Raw genomic sequence first — 23,782 nt, 5'->3', positions numbered from 1 at the left:
CCACTGTTTTACAATTTGAAAAGAAATATACAACAATAAAGGGGCTGCTGCTGAAGATTGAAGAGGAAGGGATGTCATGAAGAGGAGAAAAAAGGTTGCTGAGTGAGTCAAAGGTTAAATAGAACTAAGAAGTTTGACACGTGTGATTTGCGGATGGATGGATCTTTACTATTCAGGTTGCAGTGAGATGTTGTAGGAGCATTATAAAGCTGATCTACTCGGGCATTCATATCTAATTATAAACTGCAAAACGTATGACCTACAAATAACTGTGTATTAATTTCTAAATTTATAGGAATTTCTTGCTTGCCAAAATCATCTTTCTACTTCATGCTCAGTGTCATAGATATTAAGTTGTAAATATGAGGGGTAACAATCAGTAGGTATTAGTTCGTTGATATATTGATGTGCCTCCCCCTAGATTCTGAAACTGTATATTCACTTGTTTCGTTTGCACAAGGATTTTTTGTATTTAATACCAAAAGATATAAACACTAATTTGTCATTATATATTCGTACTTTTGTAAAAATTAAAGTACATTCTTCTGATCTTGTGATTTATACCCAAAAGGATTTGAGGTTGGCTAACATGAACCATCGCTCAAAACTGTCTTCAGGAATTCGAGCTGGCAAAATCAGTTAAGTTAACAACGTAGAGTGCGAAAGTGAAACTAGGGAAAGTTAGACTGTAGAAAACATAAGGAGTTAAAATCAAGGTAGTGATTATAAAATAAAGTTTGAAAATTAATGAAATGTAAATAGAACATATGAAAAGGTTCTTGGAAGATGAAAGAGAAAATCCATTACTAGTGATTCGTAAACTTGTATAAAACACAAGGATCAAAATAAATAGAGAAAACATAAGTACTCCCTCTAGGATTTTTTTTTTTTTAAGTGCCCCACTTCCCACAAGTGGCCGTTTTTTGTAACTGCTTCATTTTCAAATTTAGAAACCCCACTTACACTATATATTATTTCTCTCTCTTCCTTTTGACCTAACTATCATTTATAATATTTCTCCTTTTCACATTATACGTAGTGGTCCCGCATTCTTATTTCTCCCTCTTACTTTTCCAATTTTTCATTTCCAACCATCCCACTTATATATTATTTTACTCTTTTGCTTCAAACTCCACACACACTAAAATGGGGCACTTCAAAAAAATGTAGGGAGTATGTGAAGTGTCATGTCGTATGCTCAACATATATTCTTTTCTTCCAGTCTGCCTTATCCGACACCATATTCTCCTCAATTTCCAATAAACGAAGGTTTCTTCGATCTTATTCTACCCCTCACAATTACATCATTTTGCCACTCTAAAGTATCTTAACTGGTGCATCATTCTATTGTCTTACATGACCAAACCATCTTAAGCAATTCTCTCTCATCTTATACTTAATGACGTAGCCCTAATTCTAATTACTTCATTCTTCAACTAATCCTTTCTAGTACGTGTACACATCCATCACAACATATGTATCTCCTCACATTCATCTTATGAACGTGATAATGTTTCACAACCCAGCAAGGAGAATAGGAGATCTTCCTTATCGTGTGGTAGAATATTCCCTTCAATTTATGAGAATGCCAAAAATCACATAGGAATCCCATAGCACTCTTCCACTTTTGCCATCCCGTTTTTAATTTTATGATGGATATCTCCATACTATCTTTCTATATAATTGATCCTTCATAGTAGAAGAATGGTACAATACTCCCATTCAAGGAGAATGTCATATATTATATTGTTCCTTCATTGAGTTCATTCTTTGAATCCTTCCCTAGCTTTTGATCCTTTGCTGCTCAATTTTGGCCACTTCATGATGCTGGAACTTTTTGTCTCAGCTGCTTTTTAGGCCCATGATCATACCTATCACAGATATTACGCCTTACGATGTATTCTTTGAGGACAAGATTAAACAAATTATTGGGCAAGAAACCTATACATCTTTCCAGTTTATGTCGTTATTGGTGGCATATGCAGAATCATAGATTCATAATTTATATTTGGTGCAGTTCACGCTTTACTACAGAGGCCTTCTCTCCATGCCTTCGACTAAGTTACTGTAATGTAAATCTAGCTGTTGGCTTGACAACATATAAAGCACTTACCACTTTCATGGTTCCATAGCAAGAAAGGGGCTTGGGATTATATAATTCCAATTCCAGCAACTGATAAGAAGAGAAATTTTTTTTTTCAATGACAACCAAATGAAAAAAAAAGGTTAGCTACCAATTAAACAGAAGCATTGTAAATATAAGATGACACATAAGCTATCATCACCAGCTTTAATTTAGATGGGAGATCAAACTATTGGGACAGTCAAAAGTGGAGTCCTTCAATCATGTGTATTAGCATCTATTTTGTGTACGGCATTTAGGATAAGTCTTCTGCTTTTATGCAAGTGGTGATAGCTATTATATAAATATATTTTTTATTTTGTGATGTCAAACTCAAAGACGTAAGATAGTTAGAGGTGTTATATATTAATATTGATAGAACCTTGATCAGTATTTTTTTTGTGTCTCATGTTTCTTCTTTCTATTTCTTACCTGTTTTATGACTGGCAGCAACTTCAAGGATTGAGGTGTGATCGTGATCATATTGAAGACAAACTCCATCATGCAAAGTGGTCTCTCAAGTAAGCAATAGTTGTGATGTTTAGTATTGTGAAATTTTGTCAATGCAAGTCATGTAAGTAGTAATTGTTGTGTACCCTACATCTGGAATTAATTGAAAAACTGGTGATTTGGTTGGAGCTAGTAATTTATTTGGACGGAGGTAAAAACAAAAAACTCATTAAAGTAAAGAGTTCATTTTGCCTGGCTTTTATGCTATCCTAGATTATAATACTGATTTTCACTTTGCCGTTTATTATAATTACATCTCCAAGAAATTACTATAAAAAAATAAATAACTCACTTTGGTTTCTTGAGGTTTGTCATGTTCAAATTTGGTGCCCTATGTTTTCAGCTTTCACTATTTTCATTTTGGTGTTCTGATGTGTAAATATTCTTGCCACTGCTGTGTATTTAAGCACTTCTATTTCTTGTGGAAATTGTTTTGCATTTTGATGTTTCTGTCACCAATAAACAATTAAAGGTACTTGACTCATTTTTCAAACAAGCCACTTAATGGAGTCACCTGTGGGGCACTACAGCAATAACAATAATCAGACTGCTTAGTTTGCAACATATTTAGTGGACCTGTGCTTGCTGCATGATATTTTTATCTTGCATGTAGTTGGGTTATATTGTTTACATGCACTTCTTCATTGATTGTGTTTCCATAAATAATTTTATTCTTTTTTTATGCTAGAGAACATGTGGTTTTTTTTATAATTATTTTTTAAAAAAAAATTTAGAGAGGAGGCTGGAGGGGGAGGGAGGGGGGGGGGGGGGGTATGAATCTATGTACTCTATCTTTTGCATCCTTTATTTCTGTTGATACAATTCTCATTTATGCAGATTTGACGATCTCGAAGTTGATCAGAAGCAAAATATATTGTCTGCCATTGACAGTTTGGAGGTATATATGCAAATTGTTCTTATTTACTATTGATTTATTGTGACTGTTGGTGCCTTCGATTGATGAAATACACTAATAACAGTTCTTCAGTCTATCATATACTTCGTGTATTTAAAATAGAATTTAATAGGTGAAAGCATTCTGGTATATCCAAATGTTGCTGATCATTCTAATCACCCCTGGTGAAGTTATGTGGAAATTATTAGTTTATGACATTTTTTTGCTTACAGAATTACAGGTTAAGAAGTTTAGATGTTTGAAAACATTTTGGTGTATCAACATACTACAAACTTTTTATTTTTGAAAATTAGATCGTTGTCTTCTTTCTTCTATAATCTATACTTATAGTGCACTTTATTGTGACTGCTTCCTGACCATATCTATATTGGCTTTAATTGTTAGTCACAAAGAGAGCAGGTTCGACTTGATCATCAACAGATCCTCTGTAAAAGCCACGAAAAGGTTAGATGGTTTGTTTGATACCCATCTTTTTTTTGGCCGGCATTTCAGACTTTGATGTAAAGTCTTCGTTGTTTTTTTTTTTACTCTTGCGTGAAACTTTTCAAAGTACTTCCATTGGATGGTTAGTTAATTGTCTTTCCTACAAACATTTGGCCTTTGGGATTCGTGACATGCAAATATGCAATCATCAAACTAAATTGGGACATAGTTGCAAATAAATAAATGTGTTAATTGCTTATGTAAAAGGTCTCTTGTAAAATCTCTATGTTGCTGGTTATGAAGTGCTGACCCATGGTTTCGCTATGTTTTTAGCCTTTTGACAATCTTTTCTTGTTAATTCAGTTTCACAAGGTCTGGGGACAACTTATGAAAACTGGTTATCAGAATTCTCGCTTTGCACACCAGGTAAGCTTGAATTTATAATTTAGGTCATTTTCTGTGCTTTATAGCTTCTTGTTCAGTCCAGTTCCTAATCCAATGATGCTGTGTGGTTTCTAATCACACTGCATCGTACATTCTACATGCTATCGCATTACTTTACCTGACAGAATCTGTTATTAAAGCTTATTGACTTTTTGATATGTTAATTCTCACTGTGCTGTCATATTACTTGCACCCGACAGAATCTGTTATTTAAAGCTGTTTGACCTTTTTATTCATTAAATCTCACATAGGACTCTTGTCATTCAATTTAGTCGCTACAAATATGTGGAAACTCCTATTTCATTATATCATAACATAAAATCAGGAAACACTTAAGTAGATGCCTAATAATTAGCAAATAATTTATTTTGAATAAAAATAGGAAATTTTGTCAGAAAAAAACATTTATAACAACTATTTTGTTGGAAAAAACCTTATAAAAATTTTTTGGCAAAGAGAAACCAGATTGAAAAATATTTTTGTTGAAGACAACCTGAGGTCTCTAATTACTTAATTAACTACTAATTTCCCCTTAATTTTTCTAATTACTCATAACTCTCACTAACTATCTAATAATTAAGTTGATTTATAAATTTAAAAAAAAAAAAAAAAACAACAAAAACAAAAACAAAAACAAAATCAAAACAAAAATCACCCTCACCACCACCAATCAGCCACCTTCTCCTTCTCCCCCTCCCATGGTACTATGGTAGCAGCCCCCTCCCATGGCAGCAGTCGCCTGGAACCCCTCACCCCAGACAAAATTGACGACCTCTTCTTCATATCACCCATACCGACACCAACCCAGTTGATAATTCCCTATTTTGTGGACCCCCACCAAGCTGATTAGTATTAAAATCATTGAAATGAACGGATTCGAAGAGAGAAATTCCCCAAATGGGGTTTAGTGAAGAGAGAGAAAGTGGGGGTTAAGGAAATAGGGCTAAAATTGGCAATGAAAGTGAGAGGAGAAGGAGAGGGGGATTCTAGGTGGCAGCTGGGGATGGGGAGGGGGCTGCTACCATGGGAGGTAGAGAAGGAGAGAGTGGCTCCGTGGCTGATTGGTGATTGGTGAGGGTGGTTTTTGTTTTTGTTTTTTTTAACTTAATTGTTAATTAGTTAATGAGAGTTATGAGTAATTAGATGAATCAAGGGTAAAATTAGTGGTTAATTGAGTGATTAGAGATTTCAGGTTGTCTTCAACAAAAATATTTTACAAACTGGTTTCTCCTTGCCAAAAAATTTTTATAAGGTTTTTTTCAACAAAATAGTTGTTATAAATGGTTTTTTTGACAAAATTTCCATAAAAATATTGCAATAGATATCGATAATGATGTTGATTTGTATCACTCAACTGAAGAAGGAATTGATATTGATCAAACAAATCCAAAATCAGGGCAATGGAAGATTGGAAGTAGCCAAGTTTAGGTACTCCAGCCTACCAAAACCTACATCCAGGATTAAGTCCTCATTTAATAAAGTGGGAGTCCAGAGAGGGAGTTGCTTGTGGTGTTGTGCCTCTGGGAGTGCCCCATGATATTGGTAACATAAAAATATTCGTATCAAATCGTGCCTTAGAGAATCTGAAGAATGAAATAAGGGGAAAGGAAGGTATTGTAGGGAGTAAAGCCTTAGAGAGAGGTACTTGCCATACTCATTGGGTAGACACAGGGCAGCATTGGGGTGAGGGCATGAGTAATCTCACCTGGCTAGTACGATGTTTGTGGCTCGATGCTAATGCTAGTGGATACCTGAATTTGGGGGAAGTTTTGTTTTGATTCTTTGCTGAAGATAATGACGGAATTTGTTGGACCTGTTTTTGGAACTGTATCCACAACATTTAGGTTCGAGCACTGACATTTTTGTTCGTGTTTATTTTTGCAGGTTGAGAGATTTGCCTGTCTTTACACCAGTCAAGTAACAAACTTGAGCTTATACTCTCCTGATAAATACTACAGACCGAGTGAAGATTTCATGCCTCATGAGTTCGACATCCTTGCCTTGTCAGGAAAATGTTCTTTGGAAGTAAAATAGCAATGACATCTCAATCTGTATATTTCCATAGTTAATTGGGCTTGCTTTGCATGAAGCCGACATTCAATTTATCCTCTCTGCTCCTCACCCACTCTGGTGATTGTCAAGTCATTCAAATGTATATAGCCTTTGGTTACTGAATATCATTCTTACATAAAACTGTGCATAATTGTGCCACACATGTATGTCTATGACCATGTGAACACTAATTTTCTTCTATCCTTACATCAATTACTGAATCTACATATATCACAAATCATATACTAGTAGCTTATTCTCTAGTACTCTTGTTTGCAACTCATGATCCTTTGCTATTGGTAATCTTCTGATGAACCGGTTTGCTACTCACAAGGCACAACCTCTTTCTGTGGGTGATTTTCTGATCTGCGCCTGTCTTCAGGCTTATGTATACATGCACCCAATAGTCTGCTGAAAGCAGCCCTATTTTAGGATCACACAGAATAGGTATAGAACTGAGAAAGGTCATCTCAAAGTAAATGGGAATGCTTAATGAACTGGAATAATCAATCAAATTCTTTCTTTATAGACGTCTGGCCTGTCTGGTGCATATTAGATATGCAAATTTAGTTGTTTTGAATGAGGTAATGGCCATTGAAGATAATTTTTAGGATTGAATCGAGAAATACCAGCAATTGCAGCCCCAAAACCGCTTAAATTTCTTCCACTTTCTCTCAAATTCCTATTTCCTTCTTTGCTCCTATTGATGCCATCACCGAAGCCTTCACCCATCGCCAATTCGCTAACGACTCACCACCACCCCTGTAATAGTGTTGCTTTCCTTGCATGTTGTTGCTCTTTATTTTTTTCCATGCTAGCTCATCCCTGTTCTTTCTCCCTCCTTTACCATGGTTATCAATCTATTATAGCTATCATAATTTCATAAAGTTAATTCTTATTTGATTCATCTTATTATAAAAGAAAAACTAACCTCCTTTTCTATCCCAAGCAAATCTTTTACTTATGAAACAATTTGCACTATATTAAACTCCAAAAAATTGAATAAATCATAGCATAAGGGGATTTAATGCACTCAAACAACATAGTTTTATCAAAGCTAATAAGAAAACATGAACAAAATAAAGGGTCAAAATGACAAGGGGGAGAGAATAAGGGACGGCTATATATAGGAAAAAAATATAATCATGTGACATATTGTTAAACTCGTTTTAATACTGACTTTTATTAAATTTTGCATGCTAAATTGGAGATGTACATTTGAGTTTTGTTTAGATCATAAAAGTTAAATGGGACAATATTTAAGTAACAAGAGAGTATAAAGCAATTTGAGATCATGAAAACCAAAGTAGTGATAATTTTTAGCTAACTTGATTGACATGCAGTTGATCAAATTATGGTAATCCGCCATTAAATTCATCAGACACTGCAAAACTAGATCATACTTTGAGTCTATGACAAGGGACATCCTATCTGCTAGCCAAAAGTAGTGAACAACAAAACATCAATCTAGTATTACCGTGAGTTACTTTTACAAAAAAAACATATAAATTGAGAGTATACTTTTTTTTTTTCTTTTTTTTTTCTTACAACTATGCAAATTAATATTTCTAATAATCTAAAATTAGAAAAAAAAAAATTAACAATAATTATTAGTATAATAATCATCATCATAGTAACTATAATACTTGTATAGTTGTATTGAAAAAAAGCTCTTTAAATTTATACATTGAGATAAAACCCATTATTATTAGTTTACAATAACATATTCCGTACTACTTAACTTTAGTAGAAATATGGCAAAGTAAGACAATTTAAACCTAAAATATGAATTGGAAATTTAGTGTTGGGTTATTGGTCAGCTACCTTGTAGAGCTCATAAGTCATTCCAACAATCAAGAGTATGATAAGACACGATCACACGAATGCAATAATATAATTAGACATAGCTAACAAAGGCCAATTCAACTCACGTTTACACTTGAGAATTACTAGTAGTACAATTTATAAGGAAAAGAAATTCCAGTATTCTGTTCTCCTGTACTATAGTTTTTCAGTTAGCCTAACCATGAAAGAATTGACAGCAACTCTATTCAAGATTATCCATGATGATTCGAAGAGCTCGTGGAAGAATTCAGCACCAATTTCCTGGGCTGCATTCTTGAAAGCCATGCCAAATGCATTACCTTGTACTGCCCCAAGTCGAGGCTTCCCTGTCACCCCAACAATTAACACTTTATCTTGTTCTTGTGCTAGACAAGCACACAGAAGAGGCTTCATTCTTGCCCCTTTCTCTCTCAATGCATCCATCACGAAGTAGCAGAACTTAGTCAATGCTTGAGGATATCCTAATAGTTTGGTGTCTGCTGAATCTTCGAGTTTAACCCATCTGAATTTCCTCCCACTTCTTATTGAACCCTTTTTGGTTATAGCTGTGCTTCCTTGTCTTAGAATAGCTCGCTGTACCTTTATTGCGTTCTGCATTCCAAGCCTCAACTGATCCAAGTTATTCAATGACAGTGCATCATAAGCAACCCCAAATTGCTTAGAAGCACAAGAACCATCAAACCTGATGAACGATTCCAGAAGGGCGGTGACCCCATATACCACATCTGCAGCAGAAACCCTTGAGCTATACCCATGAAGTCGCATAAAACTTCTGTAATAGAAGTCAGTGAGCCCATATTCAGGCAGAAATCGCTCAAATTCATCCTTCATTTTCCGCTTAACATCAATATTCATGTATTGAAACTTCTGCTGGCAGTCGATAAGTGCAAACCCCATCCTAGCCAAGAGAAGCTTAATTTTCTTCATCCCGTTGTCACTCCAAGTCTTCATCTTTGTTGCAATGTAAGAAGAACAAAGCATTGAATCAAACAAATTCCACTCCCTCAACAACATCAACCTCGGCTCATCCTCATATGCAATCCTAGAAGACTCAGGAGCGCGAATCTTTGTCCCATCTTTCAGAGTCACTGAGGTGACAGCATCCAAATTCCCAAGACTATTGATATGCTGCTCCAGCTCCATAACCCCTGCTTGGTACCTCTCAGTGGTCAACCTCTCATGTACAAACTGATCAGTTATCGACACACAAGCTAACCATAGCTGCTCATTCGTGTTTTTCCTCAAAGAATGCGACAAATCATACATCAAACACCCAGATGGCTTACCATGAAATGTACCCATCTGATAATACTGTCTTTTCAACTTCCTGAAAAGCTTATCTGGGTCAGCTTCTCCCTCACCCGAAACCCTCCTCTTCTTCCTATTCAACCCGGCCTCATCGCCATCTCTTGCCTCCTCATCACTCTCACTATCATCCTCGCTCTCCTCTTCATCACTCTCCTCCCCCCCTTCATCATCACTATTCAAATCACTCACATTAGCCAACTGCCAGATATCGAAATCATAGGTCAAATCAGCCTGTTCCTCATCATCCTTAGTATAAAGCACAACCACCCTATCATTCCCATCACTCAAATTATGCAAATGAATAGGACGGTGACTATCCACAACAAAAACCCGAATCGATTGCGACAAACTCAACAACTTCCTCAAATCCCTATGACAACCCCAATTTATAAGCAACAATGTAAGAGGCGTATCAGGTGATAAGCTCAAACTAGGCTCCAAATACTTATGAATCTCTTCAAAAGACGATACCGGGTAACAAGCATACTGTATCGAATCCGATTCAAGTATATGAAAAACAATTTTTAGGGCACATAGTGAATCTACATCTGAAGTAGAAGGAAAAATTAACAAAGGGGATGAAGCTGAAGCAGAATCAAACAATTCTGGGGAATAATTCGACACTTGTAAAGCCGAATCCCTTAATTTTGAGTAAAATGCTTCAACTTTTTGCTCTCTAACCATGATTTACTTCAAATTTATGGTTTCAATTCAATTCAAAGTGGGATTGAAATTAAAGATGAAATGAGCTAGGATATGAAAAATTAAAATTAGGGTTTTTTGGGGGAAGTACCTGAAATTGATGGGTATTGAATAAAATTGCCGGAAATTCGTTCGCCTTGTTGCTTGTTAGCTCTCCAGATTTGCAGAGAAGAGAGAGAAAAATGGAAGTGAGAGAATGGAAGAAATGAAAAAAGAAAGGGGTTTTTGTGATTTTTGTGTAAAAGTTCGAAATTTGAAAAATGAAATGTTTTGAAATTTTTAAGATAGCGCGTAAAATGAAATTTAGCGGTATAATGAGTCACGTGACAAAACTATAAATGACTAGTCTTTCACTCTTGTGTGGATTTTATTTTAACTTCTTTGTGTCGAGACCTCGAGCCCGATTCACCTCACATCTTCACCTTATTTTTGCGGAATTGAAATATTTTTGCATTGAATTGAGATTATTTTTATTTTTGCATTAACTGAATTATTTTTGCGAAATTGAAATATTTACTAAAATAAGGCCTTGTTCTCTTCACCTTAATTTTGCGGAACTGAAATTATTTTTACTGAACTGAAATTATTTTTGCTGAACTTAAATTATTTTTTACTGAACTTAAATTAATTTTACTGAACTGAAATTATTTTTGCTGAACTGAAATTATTTTTACTGATTTTCTATTATAATTATTCTTTGTGAAAACTGAATTTTACTGAACTGAAATTATTTTTACTGAACTGAAATTAATTTTACTGAATTGAAATTATTTTTACTAAATTGAAATTATTTTTACTTAATATTAATTTTTTAAGGTGAACAGAACAGGGCCTAAGATTATTTTTATTTTTGCATTAAACTAAGATTATTTTGTGAAACTGAATATTTAATGAAATGAGTTTATTGAACTGAAATTGTTTTTCCTAAATATTTTATTTTTGATTTTTTAGAAAATAACGCCACAAATTTTCAAAAATTTTAATTATAACACCACATTATCTCAAATTTTTATAATACCACCACCAAAAAACCAAAAAAATTTAATTTCACCACTAACTAACGGATTTTTGGATGGAATCCGTAAGTGGGACCCGACAAGTACACGTGGCACTCAATGATTAGTTTTAAAAATAAAAGAAAACCTAACCCCTAACCCAGCAAGCCCTACCACCGCACCACCTTACCGCCGACAACACAACTCTAGCCAAAAACCACCAGTACCCCACCTTGATCGGCAAAACCGAGCGACTTCCACCCCTACACCAGAGAAATCGAGCGACCATCACCCTTACCCTTCACCCCTTCCCCCTCCTCGAAAACCAGCCAGGCAAGTCCTTCAAACCGCCGCGTAAAGGTGCGGTTTTTGGCCGCTATAACGCCGACCGTTGGGGCTTAATCGCCAATTGTCGGTGTTTCAAGGTTGGGTTAGGTGGGCTTTCCGATGGCAGGGATGTTTCAAGGTGGGTTTTCGGTGGCTTGGGTGCTGACGATGGGGATGGGATGGGGAGGGGGTTGTCGGCGACAATGGTAGGATTGCCGGTGGTGGGGCTAGGTTAGGATTTGGGGTTTTTTTAAAAAAAAATTTCTTTTTTAAAAACCAATCAATAAGTGCCATGTGTACTTGGTGGGGTCCTACTAACGAATTTCATCCAAAAAACTGTTAGTTGGTGGTGAAATAAATTTTTTTGGTTATTTGTGGTGTTATAATAAAAATTTGAGATAATGTGGTGTTACAATCAAAATTTTTGAAATTTTGTGGTGTTATTTTCTAAAAAATCCTTTTTTTTTATAGGTGAAGTGAATAGGGTCTCATGTACGGTAATTTTCAATAACTATTTTTTAAAAAATGCTATACTCCCTCTATATTTAAATAAGTGAAATGCTAAATACCGTCATCTCAAATTATCAAACTGCCATCATTTCAAGCAAATAAACATCCTTGCCCTTACTAAAAATTTTCCCATTTTCTTTCTCTAGCATTAGTCCATCCACTACGATCAAGTTAACCTCCACCAATTAAACATTGGTATGACCTATGCCACCACATCGATCACGACAACCCACAACCGTGTCAACCACCATCATCTACACCAGACTACCACCATGACTGTGAAAGTCAACGAGAAATGGATGGTGATGAAGGTGGCTCGTCGAAAAACAAATCGGGAACACCACCGTCGGTCCAAGGGGTTTAAAGTGGTTTGATTAGCTAGAGAAACCGTCGTTTGACCACGGTAACTGGAGGTCAAAACCGATTATAGTGAACGCTAACCGGTTTTGGCCTCCAGTTATCATTGGTCAACCGAAGATGAAAACTGGTTGTCTTGGACCTTCGGTTACCATCCACCTAAATAATTTACAAAAAAAAAACTCCACTGGAAAACTTTTCTCCTTCCTTCGATTTCCTGCCATCCCGCCTCTTGACCTCTGCCTGACCGGCATCCTGATTCCACACTGTCGTTGCCTAGTTTCGCACCACCACTGCCTTCCGCCGCCACCAACTGGTGTCAGTAACCTCTGCTATATAGTTGTGGTGGTTGGGGTTAGAGTTTAGTAAAGGCAACAATGACCCTTTACTTGAAATGATGGCGGTTTTGAAAAATTTGGATGGTGGTATTTAATTAACACCCTCTTAAGTACGTGAAACGTTTTGATTTTTTGCACTATATATTCATCTAATTCACTTTGACCAATAAATGTGACTCATACATAAGAGTAAATATAGTCTTGTGAGTACTTGTTAGAATTGTCTCAATGAATAGATAATCTATACTTAATATTTAAAAAAGCAAATCAAAAAAAACATGTGTCATCATTCTATTACACTTCCTTATCTTCTTCTTCAACTCAACGTGCCACATGTCGTTTTACATTTTTTATTTTTGATTATACAATGTTTCTTAACTCTTTCATTAAACACTTTGTCTTCATCTCCCCTCTTTAATTCAACCTTTTTAGTTTCTCTCTTTGATTTTAATCCCTTCATCTTCTTTCTATTAGGTCTCATTTCAATTAAAGTTCCAGCATAATTTTTATTTCTTTAATTATGTTTTCATTTACATATTACACTCATAATTATTTATTGGTATTTTCTCACTCATCTCTCAATGCAATTTTCTATGAACAAGCCGTGCATTGCACGGGCCAGAAGACTAGTTAATATTCAATTACTATAACATCTACTCATTGATAATTAAGATATTATCAGACAAAGTTTTGCATTGGCATACACGCGCGCGCGCAAACACACACACAAAAAAAAAAAAAAAAAAAAAAAAAAAAAAAAAAAACACAACCATTTCACTTATTTAAATATGGAGGGAATATTAAATATAACGGAGCAATATATATATATTTTTTAAAATGAGAAAAATGAGAAACATAAATTTGCATATATTTTACACTAAATGTGCATTTTAAAATTTTCTAATTTTCTGGAAAAACGAAAATTATGCACATTTTGTTCAAAAAGTATGCACATCAGCTTTGAGTCAAATTTTTCTTTGCACATTTTTTTAAAAATAATGTACATTCAATACAAAAATTATGCATATGCAATCCTTTTAATCCTTCTCATTTTAAGAAACTTTTCATTTTCATAGTCAATTGGGCTTGCGGTGCATGAAGCTGATATTCAATTTATCATCTCCATTCCTTAGCTGCTCCGGTGATTGTCAAAACATTCAGATGTAATATATAGCTTTTGGTTACTGAATGTGATCAATATTTTATAATACTTAAATAGACACTAGGTTCTGTCTAGCTTTTCCCTCCAAACCCCCCCCTTTCTTTTTTTAGCCATTGTCACCTACTATAATTATACTATGAATATTCATTTAATCTTATAATTGTGGTTATTTTGATTCACATATTTTCCATGTATGTGATAAAATATTTTTCATATCTATTACTTTATATGTTAAAAATATTACATTGTATATATCTTTAAGTAGCACAATATACCATATTTTATTCCTTCACATTATTGATAAATTTTAATTAAGATAATTTTCTAACAATATTAAAAAAAAATAAAATAAAAATAAAAAAAATAATGAATCGATTAAATTATACAAAGTATACTTACAATTTTTTTATTTTTTATTTTTTTTGAAATAAAATTATACTTATAGATAGTACTACACAGATTATTATTAAGAATCCAGGGCTACAAATCCTAACACTGAAAGTGGCCCGGTGCAATTTTGTTGAATTGGGACCTAAAATCAATTTTTTTAAGGAAAAGTATGTTACTAAATTAAAAAGTCGGGGCCCTTTTAAAGTAGTTTCACTTAGGGGCCCTGTGCGGTCGACCACCCTGCACATGCTCAGAACCACCCCTGCTAGTAGCATACGTAGTATATATTAGACAAAAATAATATTGTTTTGTTTTGTTTTCTTTACCGCTATTTATGTATTACTTATTTATGTTTTTTCACTATCACAATTGTAATAAATGCACAATAATTTAATTTCGATGTAATTTTTATCTTTTTAAGATTTTAATTAGCTACGTAGGGTAATCATCTAATCAATATTTATCTTTTTATTGTAGTCATAAGCTTGTATTGTATTGTTAGAATCTCCTTTTATTATAAAACGGGAATTATGGGTTTTTTTTAAAAAACTTTAGTTGGTTTCTTGCCTAATTATAATACGAACAACATAAGAAATAATTGTAGGGTGTACAACAATATAGCTTAACTTTATAAATCCTAATATATGTATGCATGTATGAAATCACGTATGAAGAAAACACTTTGATTAATTAAAATTTCATCATTTTTTAATTCTAATCTCCAATACTTTCATATTATGATATTTTGTAATGGAAAAAAATTGACCAAATATCATTATAACGGGGATTTACCCTTCCATTGGGTGTAGATATAACTTTATAATACTTATTTGGCTAATCATCAATCAATAATCATCAATAACTTTTTATACTAAAGGACACACCAACAATGACACGTGTCATCTCCTGGTGTGTCCATATAGTATTTTTTTTTTAATTAATTAGAAAATTTTATTTAAGGAAGTTATTTACAAGAAAAGTATTTTTGTCAACCAAATAAACAAGCAATAATATTTATCTTTCTTATGTTATTACACAATTAAGTACGGATTAATAAGGAAATAATTAATTTTTTTTTTTACAGAAGATGTAATTATGGTGGAACAAAATTTACTCTACAAAGATATTAACTTTTTATTTTGTATGCCATATATAAATTTATAAAAAGAAAATATGGAGTAATAATTAAAATAACCGTGCATGGCACGGATGCTAATCTAGTATACCATATTTTATTACTTACATTTATCATTGAATTTTTTTAACACTCATATGATCTAAGGATGTTTTTTTTTTTTTTTTTTTTTTTTTTTTTTTTTTTTTTTTTTTTTTTTGAAACAATTTAGCCGGAACTTTTATTGCAAATCAAGCATCGCCAAAGTAAGGATACTTTGGGGAAAGAGTTCATACAAATACGTTCCGAACACCCATTAGTGTCCCACCTAGCCACTAGATGAGCTATGGTATTTCCGACTCTCTTAACATGAGAACAAATACGATTGATAATTAATGATAATGAAAACAGATTTAATAAAATCAAAAGAGAATTAAACGGGGAAGGCTAAGAATCTAAATACATGGATACAACAGTTCAGCACATTCTCGGTCCGTTGTCTCATACAATTTTTTGAGTAGATTTGTTGCAGCTGTTTACACCGAAATTTTGTTGATTATTAGGTGTCTAACATATGTAAATAAGGAGATAATATCAAAAAATATAAGATATTTATTTTCAAGATCTCGTAGAATATATGATTATTATCTTTTAAACTACTCTATGACTCTTCATATAAAGAAGTCATCGTTTCTAGGTTTAATGAGGCTTCACAATTTTGTGAGAGAAAATTCTTGTGCTGATTTCATAACCCGAATTTGAGCAATAAACAATGGTAAAAAAGCGTCAAAGATACAAAGATTGGGCTTTATACTAATGAAATCTGATGAAAGCCTCTTCAACATTAATAATGGAAGCTAGAATTTAGGAGAGGGAGGAGAGAGCACTAGGTAATGGTCATTATGATAATTATTAGGATTAAATCGTAATTTGTATACTATATTATGAAGATATATGAGTATATGTATCTTATTGGTTACAGTTTTGTTTTGACATAAGTGCTCAATTAAATTTACTTTTCATAATGACTACGTGAAGTCCGTGCGATACATAGTTTGTTAGTAATTTTTTAAAAAATATTTTTCATATTTATGTAATTAAAATTGTTATTATATTAGTTTTAAAATATTAGATAAAATTCCTAATCTCAAAAGATAATATTTTGTATTTGATCAATTTAAACTTTAAAAGCTCATTCGTCAATTTTGCTTACGTGGCATTTGAATTATTTAATTGTAATAGAAATTAATAATCTCTTATTCTATTGGCTACAACTTAAATTTATAATTCTAAATGGCGCGTTGAAAAATTGAATCCTAAGGAAAAACTCCCTTTATATATCCTAGATATATGCCTGTGCTCTAGTAAATCTTTTTATTTAATTTAAACTTTTATAATTAAATTAATTATTCATATTATCATTTGTCAAATATTAATATTTTGTATTCAAAAGATTATATAAAAAATCACATAGCTTGATGGTAAGACATTTAGTTATAAAATTTGAAATTTTCTCCCTGCAGGCGGATGCCCGATGCTTCATGCAACTAGCTTTGTTTTTAAAAAAAAGTGGAATGAACATATAGTTGTTCAGTAAAGAACATTTAGTTGTTTTGTAAAGAACATATATATATTTATCTTATAAAGAACATCATATATAATTGTTTTGTAATGAACATATAGTTGTTTTGTAAAGAACATATAGCTTTATGTTATTTATATATATCTAAAGAACATCTATAATATTAATAAGGAACATGATAATATAATGTAATGCATATTATTTGTATTAAACCACCGTAATCTAAAAACAAAATTTAAATAACATTTCAAAATAAACAATTAATTTTATGTCACAAATAAAAGTACATTATACTGACAATCAAAAAACACGAAGATAAAGAACATTATTAAACAGCACACATGTTCTTTTCACTCTAGGTATATGTTCATTATATTTTAATAGTAGCTTAGGTTCTTTTCACTTAAGGTATATGTTCATTGTATTTTAATAGTACGTTCTTTTCATTGTAACTATATAGATATGTTCATTATGTTTCTATAATATGTTCATCCACTTTATAAAATACTTCCCCCGTTTCTTATTAGTTGACACGTTTCTTTACTCGGGTTTGTCAATGCACAAATCAAAACGTTAATATCTTGAGTTACGAGATAAGTAAAAATTATAAAAAGTTGATATTTTGAAAATATATACCGTGACGAATATAACAAGACCCCACATGACTTTATTTTTCGTTATGTATAAATCACAAAACATGGTCAAAGGGGAGTGTGAATAGTGCTAAAGTCAAAACGTGTCAACTAATAAAAAACGGAGGTAGTATGAAAAAGAACATTTTACTGTATTTTAATGTACATTGTATTATTTAGATCTACAACTTTTTCTGAATTTGCTAATTTGTTGCTTTCTTTTTTCAAAATGTAATAATTGGTCGGTTCGCATCAAGAGCTTCATATAGTTTCTCATTGCAACACCAAAACCACATAAATCACAAATTTTTACCAAGAACTTGCAAAAAAACTACCAATCGAACTCAAATTGAACAATTATGCATGTCGAAATTGTACTTACCTTTTGTTTTCGTCAGCCATCTTGAACAATTTTGCACCAAGAAGTTTGAAATTAACGATTTCTTTATTAAGGTTTGATGAACTTGAAGTGGTTTTCAATTTTTCCTTTTTTGGGAGAGAAATCTTGTTGAGAGAGAAAAATTATAGAGAGAGAAAGTATGTAGTTTAAAATGATTTGAAATTATGGTATGGTAAGAAAATAATTGCTATTTATCTTTTTGCTTTTTTACAAAAAAGAAGCTCAATATAACTCGTGTACATTAGAATTCAACAATATGTTCTTTCTGCAACCATGTACATTATGAAACAACATAATGTACATTTCGCAGCGGATGCACCATGCTGATCGTGCATCCGCCTGCAGAACCACCCATTGTATAAAATTAGAAGTTGAGAGCTCAATCATGAAATGAACTTTTTTGTTCAAATCTTGTAGTTGAATGGATGACTTGGCATAGTGAATGAAGCTTACGTGCCACGTGAACGTTGTTAGAAACATCTTTTAATATATTAGTATAGATTTATTAAATTTTATAATTTTTTGTGTACAAAATTAGAGATATCCATGTTTACAATGTGCGTTTGAGATCATGAAAAGTCAAATGAGACTATATTTATGTGATGAGGGAGTACAAAGCAGAAAGTAGTGATCAGTTCTAGCCACCTTCATTGTCCTGCCGTTGATCGAAGTATGCTACAGTCGAACATAATCAACCATAAAGACACTGCAAACTAATTGCACTTTGGCATGGACAGCCTAGCTGCTAGCCAAAAGTAGTGAACAAGAAAACACCAATTTATCTTTGTCAAAAAAAAAAAAAAAAAAAAAAAAAAAAGAAAAGAAAGAAAAAGAAAAGAAAACACCAATCTAAGGTGTTGTTTGGTTCACTTGGGAATTAGAACTTCCCATGAATTGTAAATCTCAGAAATCTCCAAATTCTTCGAAACCTCCCCTCTCTGCCCAGACCATATCTGCTTTTGCGCCATGACAATCTCACTCGAATTACAAGGACTTATGGGAATTAAATTCTTACAATCAAATTCATGGGAATTTTATAAAATTGTTTGGTTAACAATGAGGGAAGTAACTTCCATGGGAATTTCCACTTACCTAGGGGGGTTAGGTAAGTAAGTTCCTACATTTTGTGGGAACTCAAATTACCTAGGAAATTCAACTTCCCCCATTTCACCAAATTTTTGTCAACCAAACAACACACTATAATTGCAATTCCTAGGAAGTCTCACTTCCCATGATTTTCTATGTCAAACAAACAACCCCAAAATATTACCCTGACTTAGCTAGACAATTTCAATTCACTACCCTGTTTTAGAGTAAAGAACAGAGAGGCCAGCATTGCCAATGAACATTTCTAGAAATAGGATTCTCGGAGAAAATTACAGGAAATTGCTGTTTGTAGCAAAAAATCAATTAAGAGAGAAAATAAAAAGGTAAACATGTTGCTACCATGAATAAATCACATTTCAAGGTTCCATGTGCTCTCCGCCATCAACTTAGGCATTTTAGATTCCTCGGCCAATTTGAAGATTGCAGAAATCTGGAAGAGAAAAAAGAACACGAATGATTTTTTGACAAAAAAAGAGTTATCATACATCTACTAAGTTTTAATTTCTAATACAAGGCAGCAGCAGCGGCAGCAGCATATAAGATCCATATCAGAACTGTAAATTATGAAATAGTAGTGATGATTGTCAATACAAACACAGCCGCCAACTCATGGTCGTCAAATCATCACTAAAAGGCTGAAGGCAGGTAAAAAGATACACCGGACATGAGTCCTAAACCATAGACCTCAACATGATACCCACGCTTTACAGTCCACAATGTTACTGAAGCCAATTTGAGTCATAGTATTGTTCAGTACTTCTACCTTGAAGGCCTACAAAGTAGCATTTCTTGCTATTAAATGATAGGCTTGTTGTTTGTAGTTAGCAGCCTATTAATAATAGTTCACTTATCCATCTAGAGAAAAATGCAGATTGCAAAGTTCCTAATGCATCCTTATTTATCTCTGTTGGCAATGTGCATATACCAACAGAATGAAATATAGGTTTATTGCCCATTTAGCGATTTTATAAGCCATGCTCAAATAAAATTTTTCAGTTGTAACAAAGCATAAAATATTATTCCCTCTAACTTTTAGTTGTTACACTGACTTACACATTTGCCACACAAATCTTTAACGAGCTAATAAAAAATTGAGGAAAGTTAACAAGAAACAGTTGTATACTTGCATATACTTTTTCAGACTAATCTACTACCTCCGTTTCACATTTTTTGCAACTTTGAAGAGTGCACGGACTCTTAGGCAAAATTTGTTTGTGAGTGTAAGATAGAGAGAGAAAATTAAGAATGCATGTGAAGAGGAGAGAGAAAGAGAGAAATGACAACCTAAAAAGGAAAGAAAAATTAGTTGCAAATAATGTGTAGCATCCATTTTTGGCAAAAGTTGCAAAAAATATGAAACGGAGGTAGTAATAATTTTAATAGCAAATCTACTAATTTAAGGAAATCAGTAGGCAAAAAAAAAAAAAAAAGGAATTCCACTTCAAAAAGCATATCAACCAAAGGAGAAGAGGACAGAGGGACTACATATAAAAAGCACACAAGTGATCAAATGCCAATCAACAAACTTGAGGTTGGGGACACTGGAAATCAAACACAATACTCATTCGAGGGTCCTTTAGAAGTTGGTGATCTTTGTACTCGATGAAAAAAAAAAAAAAAAAATTAAAACACTTCGTTTATAGGCTAATAAGGATACTATTACAAAAACCCGTACAAAAGAGTGACAAAATGGTTTCTAACTTTGGACATTAAATAAAATCCCCTCCATTTTAAATGTTCAATATTGACCTTTTCATTTCCAGAGCACAACTATGAAAATTAATATTTCTAACAATCTAAAAGTAGAAATTATAAAGTTAAACTATAATAATAACTTTTATGATAATCATTATTACTTTGATAATAATAAAAACAAAAAAAAAAAAAAAAAAACCCTCTAAATAATACACATTGAGACAAACCCAATAATAGTTGACAAAAAACATATGATTTTATATTTTAGTAGATATATGGCAATATAAGAAATGAGTTGTGCAAAAGTCGAATGTATCATACACAAATCAATTATAAAAGCATAAAACTAACCTTTAATTTATCTTAAAATAAAGTAAAAGAATCATGGTTATCATTGTTTTATCACATACTTGATGAAATATACAAAGGTCAAAGACAGATCTCAAGACAGCAAAAATCAAAATCTAGGCGATTGTTGAAGGAGGGTGTATCATGGAGTATCAGGCTAACAACTTCATCTAACAGTGAGCAATATGCTAATACAAAAAGAAATCAAGGGAAGTATCTACCGCCTTCACAGTGACAAAAGGTGGAAGCAGTGGCTTGTTAGAACAGTCATACTACTAAAAGTGGGGCACTGGAGCGTTGGGCAATAAGGAGAAATTAAGCCTCTTAGCTATACAGTTGCCAACTAATTCTATCCCATTAACAAAGACATATTCCAGGTAGTGATGGTTGAGGACAATATTGAAGGACAATTCAATAGCAACTAGACAAAGCAAAATTTCAGCCTCTTTATCGCTAAACCATATTCGAAGTTCAATTAACATGTAATCTTTGGATGTTCAAAAGTGTTTCATGTAGGAAATAATTCCGACTTCAAACTTTGATTTACTTGTTACTATAGGAAATATTTGCACTATCATTGATAGTTTCAACAAACTGATTTTTTAAAACAGCAAGCCATGTTTAGGCAAGAGAAGAAGGTCTTGGCTGTACAAAGAAGAGAAAGAAGAAAGGAAGGAAAAGGAATGACACAGGTGCGGGGAGGAAGGGGTGGAGGGCGGGAAAGAGTCTTCCACAACCACAGGTGTCAAACGAGAATGATAATAAAAGGAAGTGCATTGAAGTTTAGACTGAAAGATAGGAGCCCCAGAGGAAAAGGAGAGAGGTGGGGAGTAGGTTTTATGTGCAGCTTCAAATATGCACAACAACCTCCGTCTCCTAAGTTAATCATAAAATTCTATAGAAAGCAATTGCATGTTTTCTCTCAATTTTATTAGGAGGTTACAAGGTGGGAAACAATGCAAGAAATGCACAATGACGTTTCAACAGCAATCAACAAGTCAGTAACTAACAACATAAAAAAAGAACATAGCAAAATTCTCACCAAAGCAAATGAGCATAGCAAATCAGGCATGTAACTTTATATAATCTCGAAAAGACTAAACAGCATAGAGCTATAAATTTACCTTAAAACATCCATTTGTTTTTGAATTCCTGGACCAATCTAGCCCGAGAATCTGATTCGAGGTCTGATAAGAAGCCTTAAGAACATCATCACCATAAACCCTCCTAGACAAAGCAAAATCCCACGAATTCTTCCCCAAATCGTAACTCGGCTCGAAAGTAGTAACCCCTTTATGAACATAAGTATACCTCAATTTCCCATTCCTTGAACCCAACATATGATTAGCAGAAACCTTGTTACTAGAATCCAACACCAAAGTTCCATCCAACAAAGTCCGATTATCATTCTTATTATGAATATAAGTCATATTCAATCGCTTCTCTAAAACGCTAACAGAGTTCATGAACTGAAACCGAAAATCCTACAAACAAACAAAGAAACAAAATGAAACCCACAAAAATTCAGCGTAAAGCAATTGAACAAACACAATTATGAAATTGAAGGTAATTATGAATATAAGTCATATTCAATGCCTTCTCTAAAACCCTAACTGAATTCATGAACTGGAACCGAACAAAGAAAGAAACAAAATGAAACCCACAAAAATTCAGCATGAAGTTCAAGCAATTTAACAAACAATCAAGAAATTGAGGGTAATTATGATATAAGTCAATAAGTCATATTCAATGGCTTCTCTAAAACCCTAACTATATTCATGAACTGAAACAAAAAATCCTACAAACAAACAAAGAAACAAAATGAAACCCACAAAAATTCAGCTTGAAATTCAAGCAATTGAAGAAACAATTAAGAAATTTAGGGTAAAATAGCAAAAGCAAACCTTCTTGGGAACATTATAGTCAACGATAAAGAAGCCCGGTTTTTCGAGGGAAAGACCGAGGCCATTGAAGGAGGGACCTTTGACGAAGGTGGCGTCAGTGACGGAAGCACGGAGTTTGAAGTTGCCGACGGGAAAAGCGAGGGTGGAAGTGGCGGAGGTGGCGGCTTTGTCTGTTTCGTACTCGTATTTGCCCTTTAAAGATGCCTTCATCTCTCTCTATTCTCAATGAATGGTCTGACCCTTGTTTTCTCTGTGTGTTTGTTGCTGGTAAATGGGGATGTTTACGACGATGATTGACTATTTTCACAAGGTTTTTGGTGACTTTTGCTGTTGAAACAAGATTCGTGTGTGTGCGTGAGATAAAAAATACTTCGTAATATTTGTCACTCTCGCCAAAAAAAAAAAAAGAAAAAAAAAAAATTGTAAGATATAACATTTCCTTCGTATTTTATTTCTTGCTCCATATTTTCATCCCCACGAGATTTTAGGACAAATAGTAGATAGTAATAATATATGAAGGAAGTAGGGTTGATGGATGATTAAAGTATGATAATTAGGAGTGGAAATTTGAAAATATTATACTCCCTCCGTCCCATAAT

General features: G+C 33.3%; 3 protein-coding genes across 4 annotated transcripts in view; 1 reads left to right on the top strand and 2 right to left on the bottom strand.

The window, feature by feature from the left end:
* LOC145614188 (uncharacterized) overlaps window positions 1–6,688 on the top strand; it is a 34,067-nt gene extending 27,379 nt beyond the window's left edge. Inside the window, exons 13-17 of one of the 2 annotated variants that reach the window (XM_081669200.1) lie at window positions 2,573–2,643; window positions 3,470–3,530; window positions 3,933–3,992; window positions 4,335–4,397; window positions 6,300–6,688. In XM_081669200.1, coding sequence (XP_081525326.1) covers window positions 2,573–2,643; window positions 3,470–3,530; window positions 3,933–3,992; window positions 4,335–4,397; window positions 6,300–6,449 — 405 coding nt within the window. In that variant the 3' untranslated portion in view covers window positions 6,450–6,688. The remainder of the gene's footprint in view (window positions 1–2,572; window positions 2,644–3,469; window positions 3,531–3,932; window positions 3,993–4,334; window positions 4,398–6,299) is intronic. The other variant, XM_081669201.1, reaches the window with a different exon arrangement.
* Window positions 6,689–8,314: 1,626 nt separating this feature from the next.
* Window positions 8,315–10,492, bottom strand: LOC145615293 (cell division control protein 45 homolog). Its single transcript, XM_081670356.1, has one exon. It carries the CDS (start codon window positions 10,302–10,304, stop codon window positions 8,469–8,471), a length of 1,836 nt encoding a protein of 611 aa, XP_081526482.1. The 5' UTR covers window positions 10,305–10,492; the 3' UTR covers window positions 8,315–8,468.
* Window positions 10,493–19,405: 8,913 nt separating this feature from the next.
* On the bottom strand, window positions 19,406–23,482 carry LOC145614684 (outer envelope pore protein 24, chloroplastic-like). The gene is made up of 3 exons (XM_081669756.1): window positions 23,184–23,482; window positions 22,404–22,763; window positions 19,406–19,666 (listed from the first exon to the last, which is right to left on the bottom strand). The coding sequence occupies exons 1-3, from the start codon at window positions 23,391–23,393 to the stop codon at window positions 19,586–19,588; spliced, it is 651 nt and encodes a 216-aa protein (XP_081525882.1). The 5' UTR covers window positions 23,394–23,482; the 3' UTR covers window positions 19,406–19,585.
* Window positions 23,483–23,782: the final 300 nt, after the last annotated feature.

Source organism: Chenopodium album, chromosome 25 (assembly GCF_948465745.1).
Source record: "Chenopodium album chromosome 25, dcCheAlbu1.1, whole genome shotgun sequence".
Classification (NCBI taxonomy): Eukaryota; Viridiplantae; Streptophyta; class Magnoliopsida; order Caryophyllales; family Amaranthaceae; genus Chenopodium; species Chenopodium album.
Note: the sequence above shows the minus strand (reverse complement) of the source record. Positions and strands in the feature narration are given on the sequence as shown.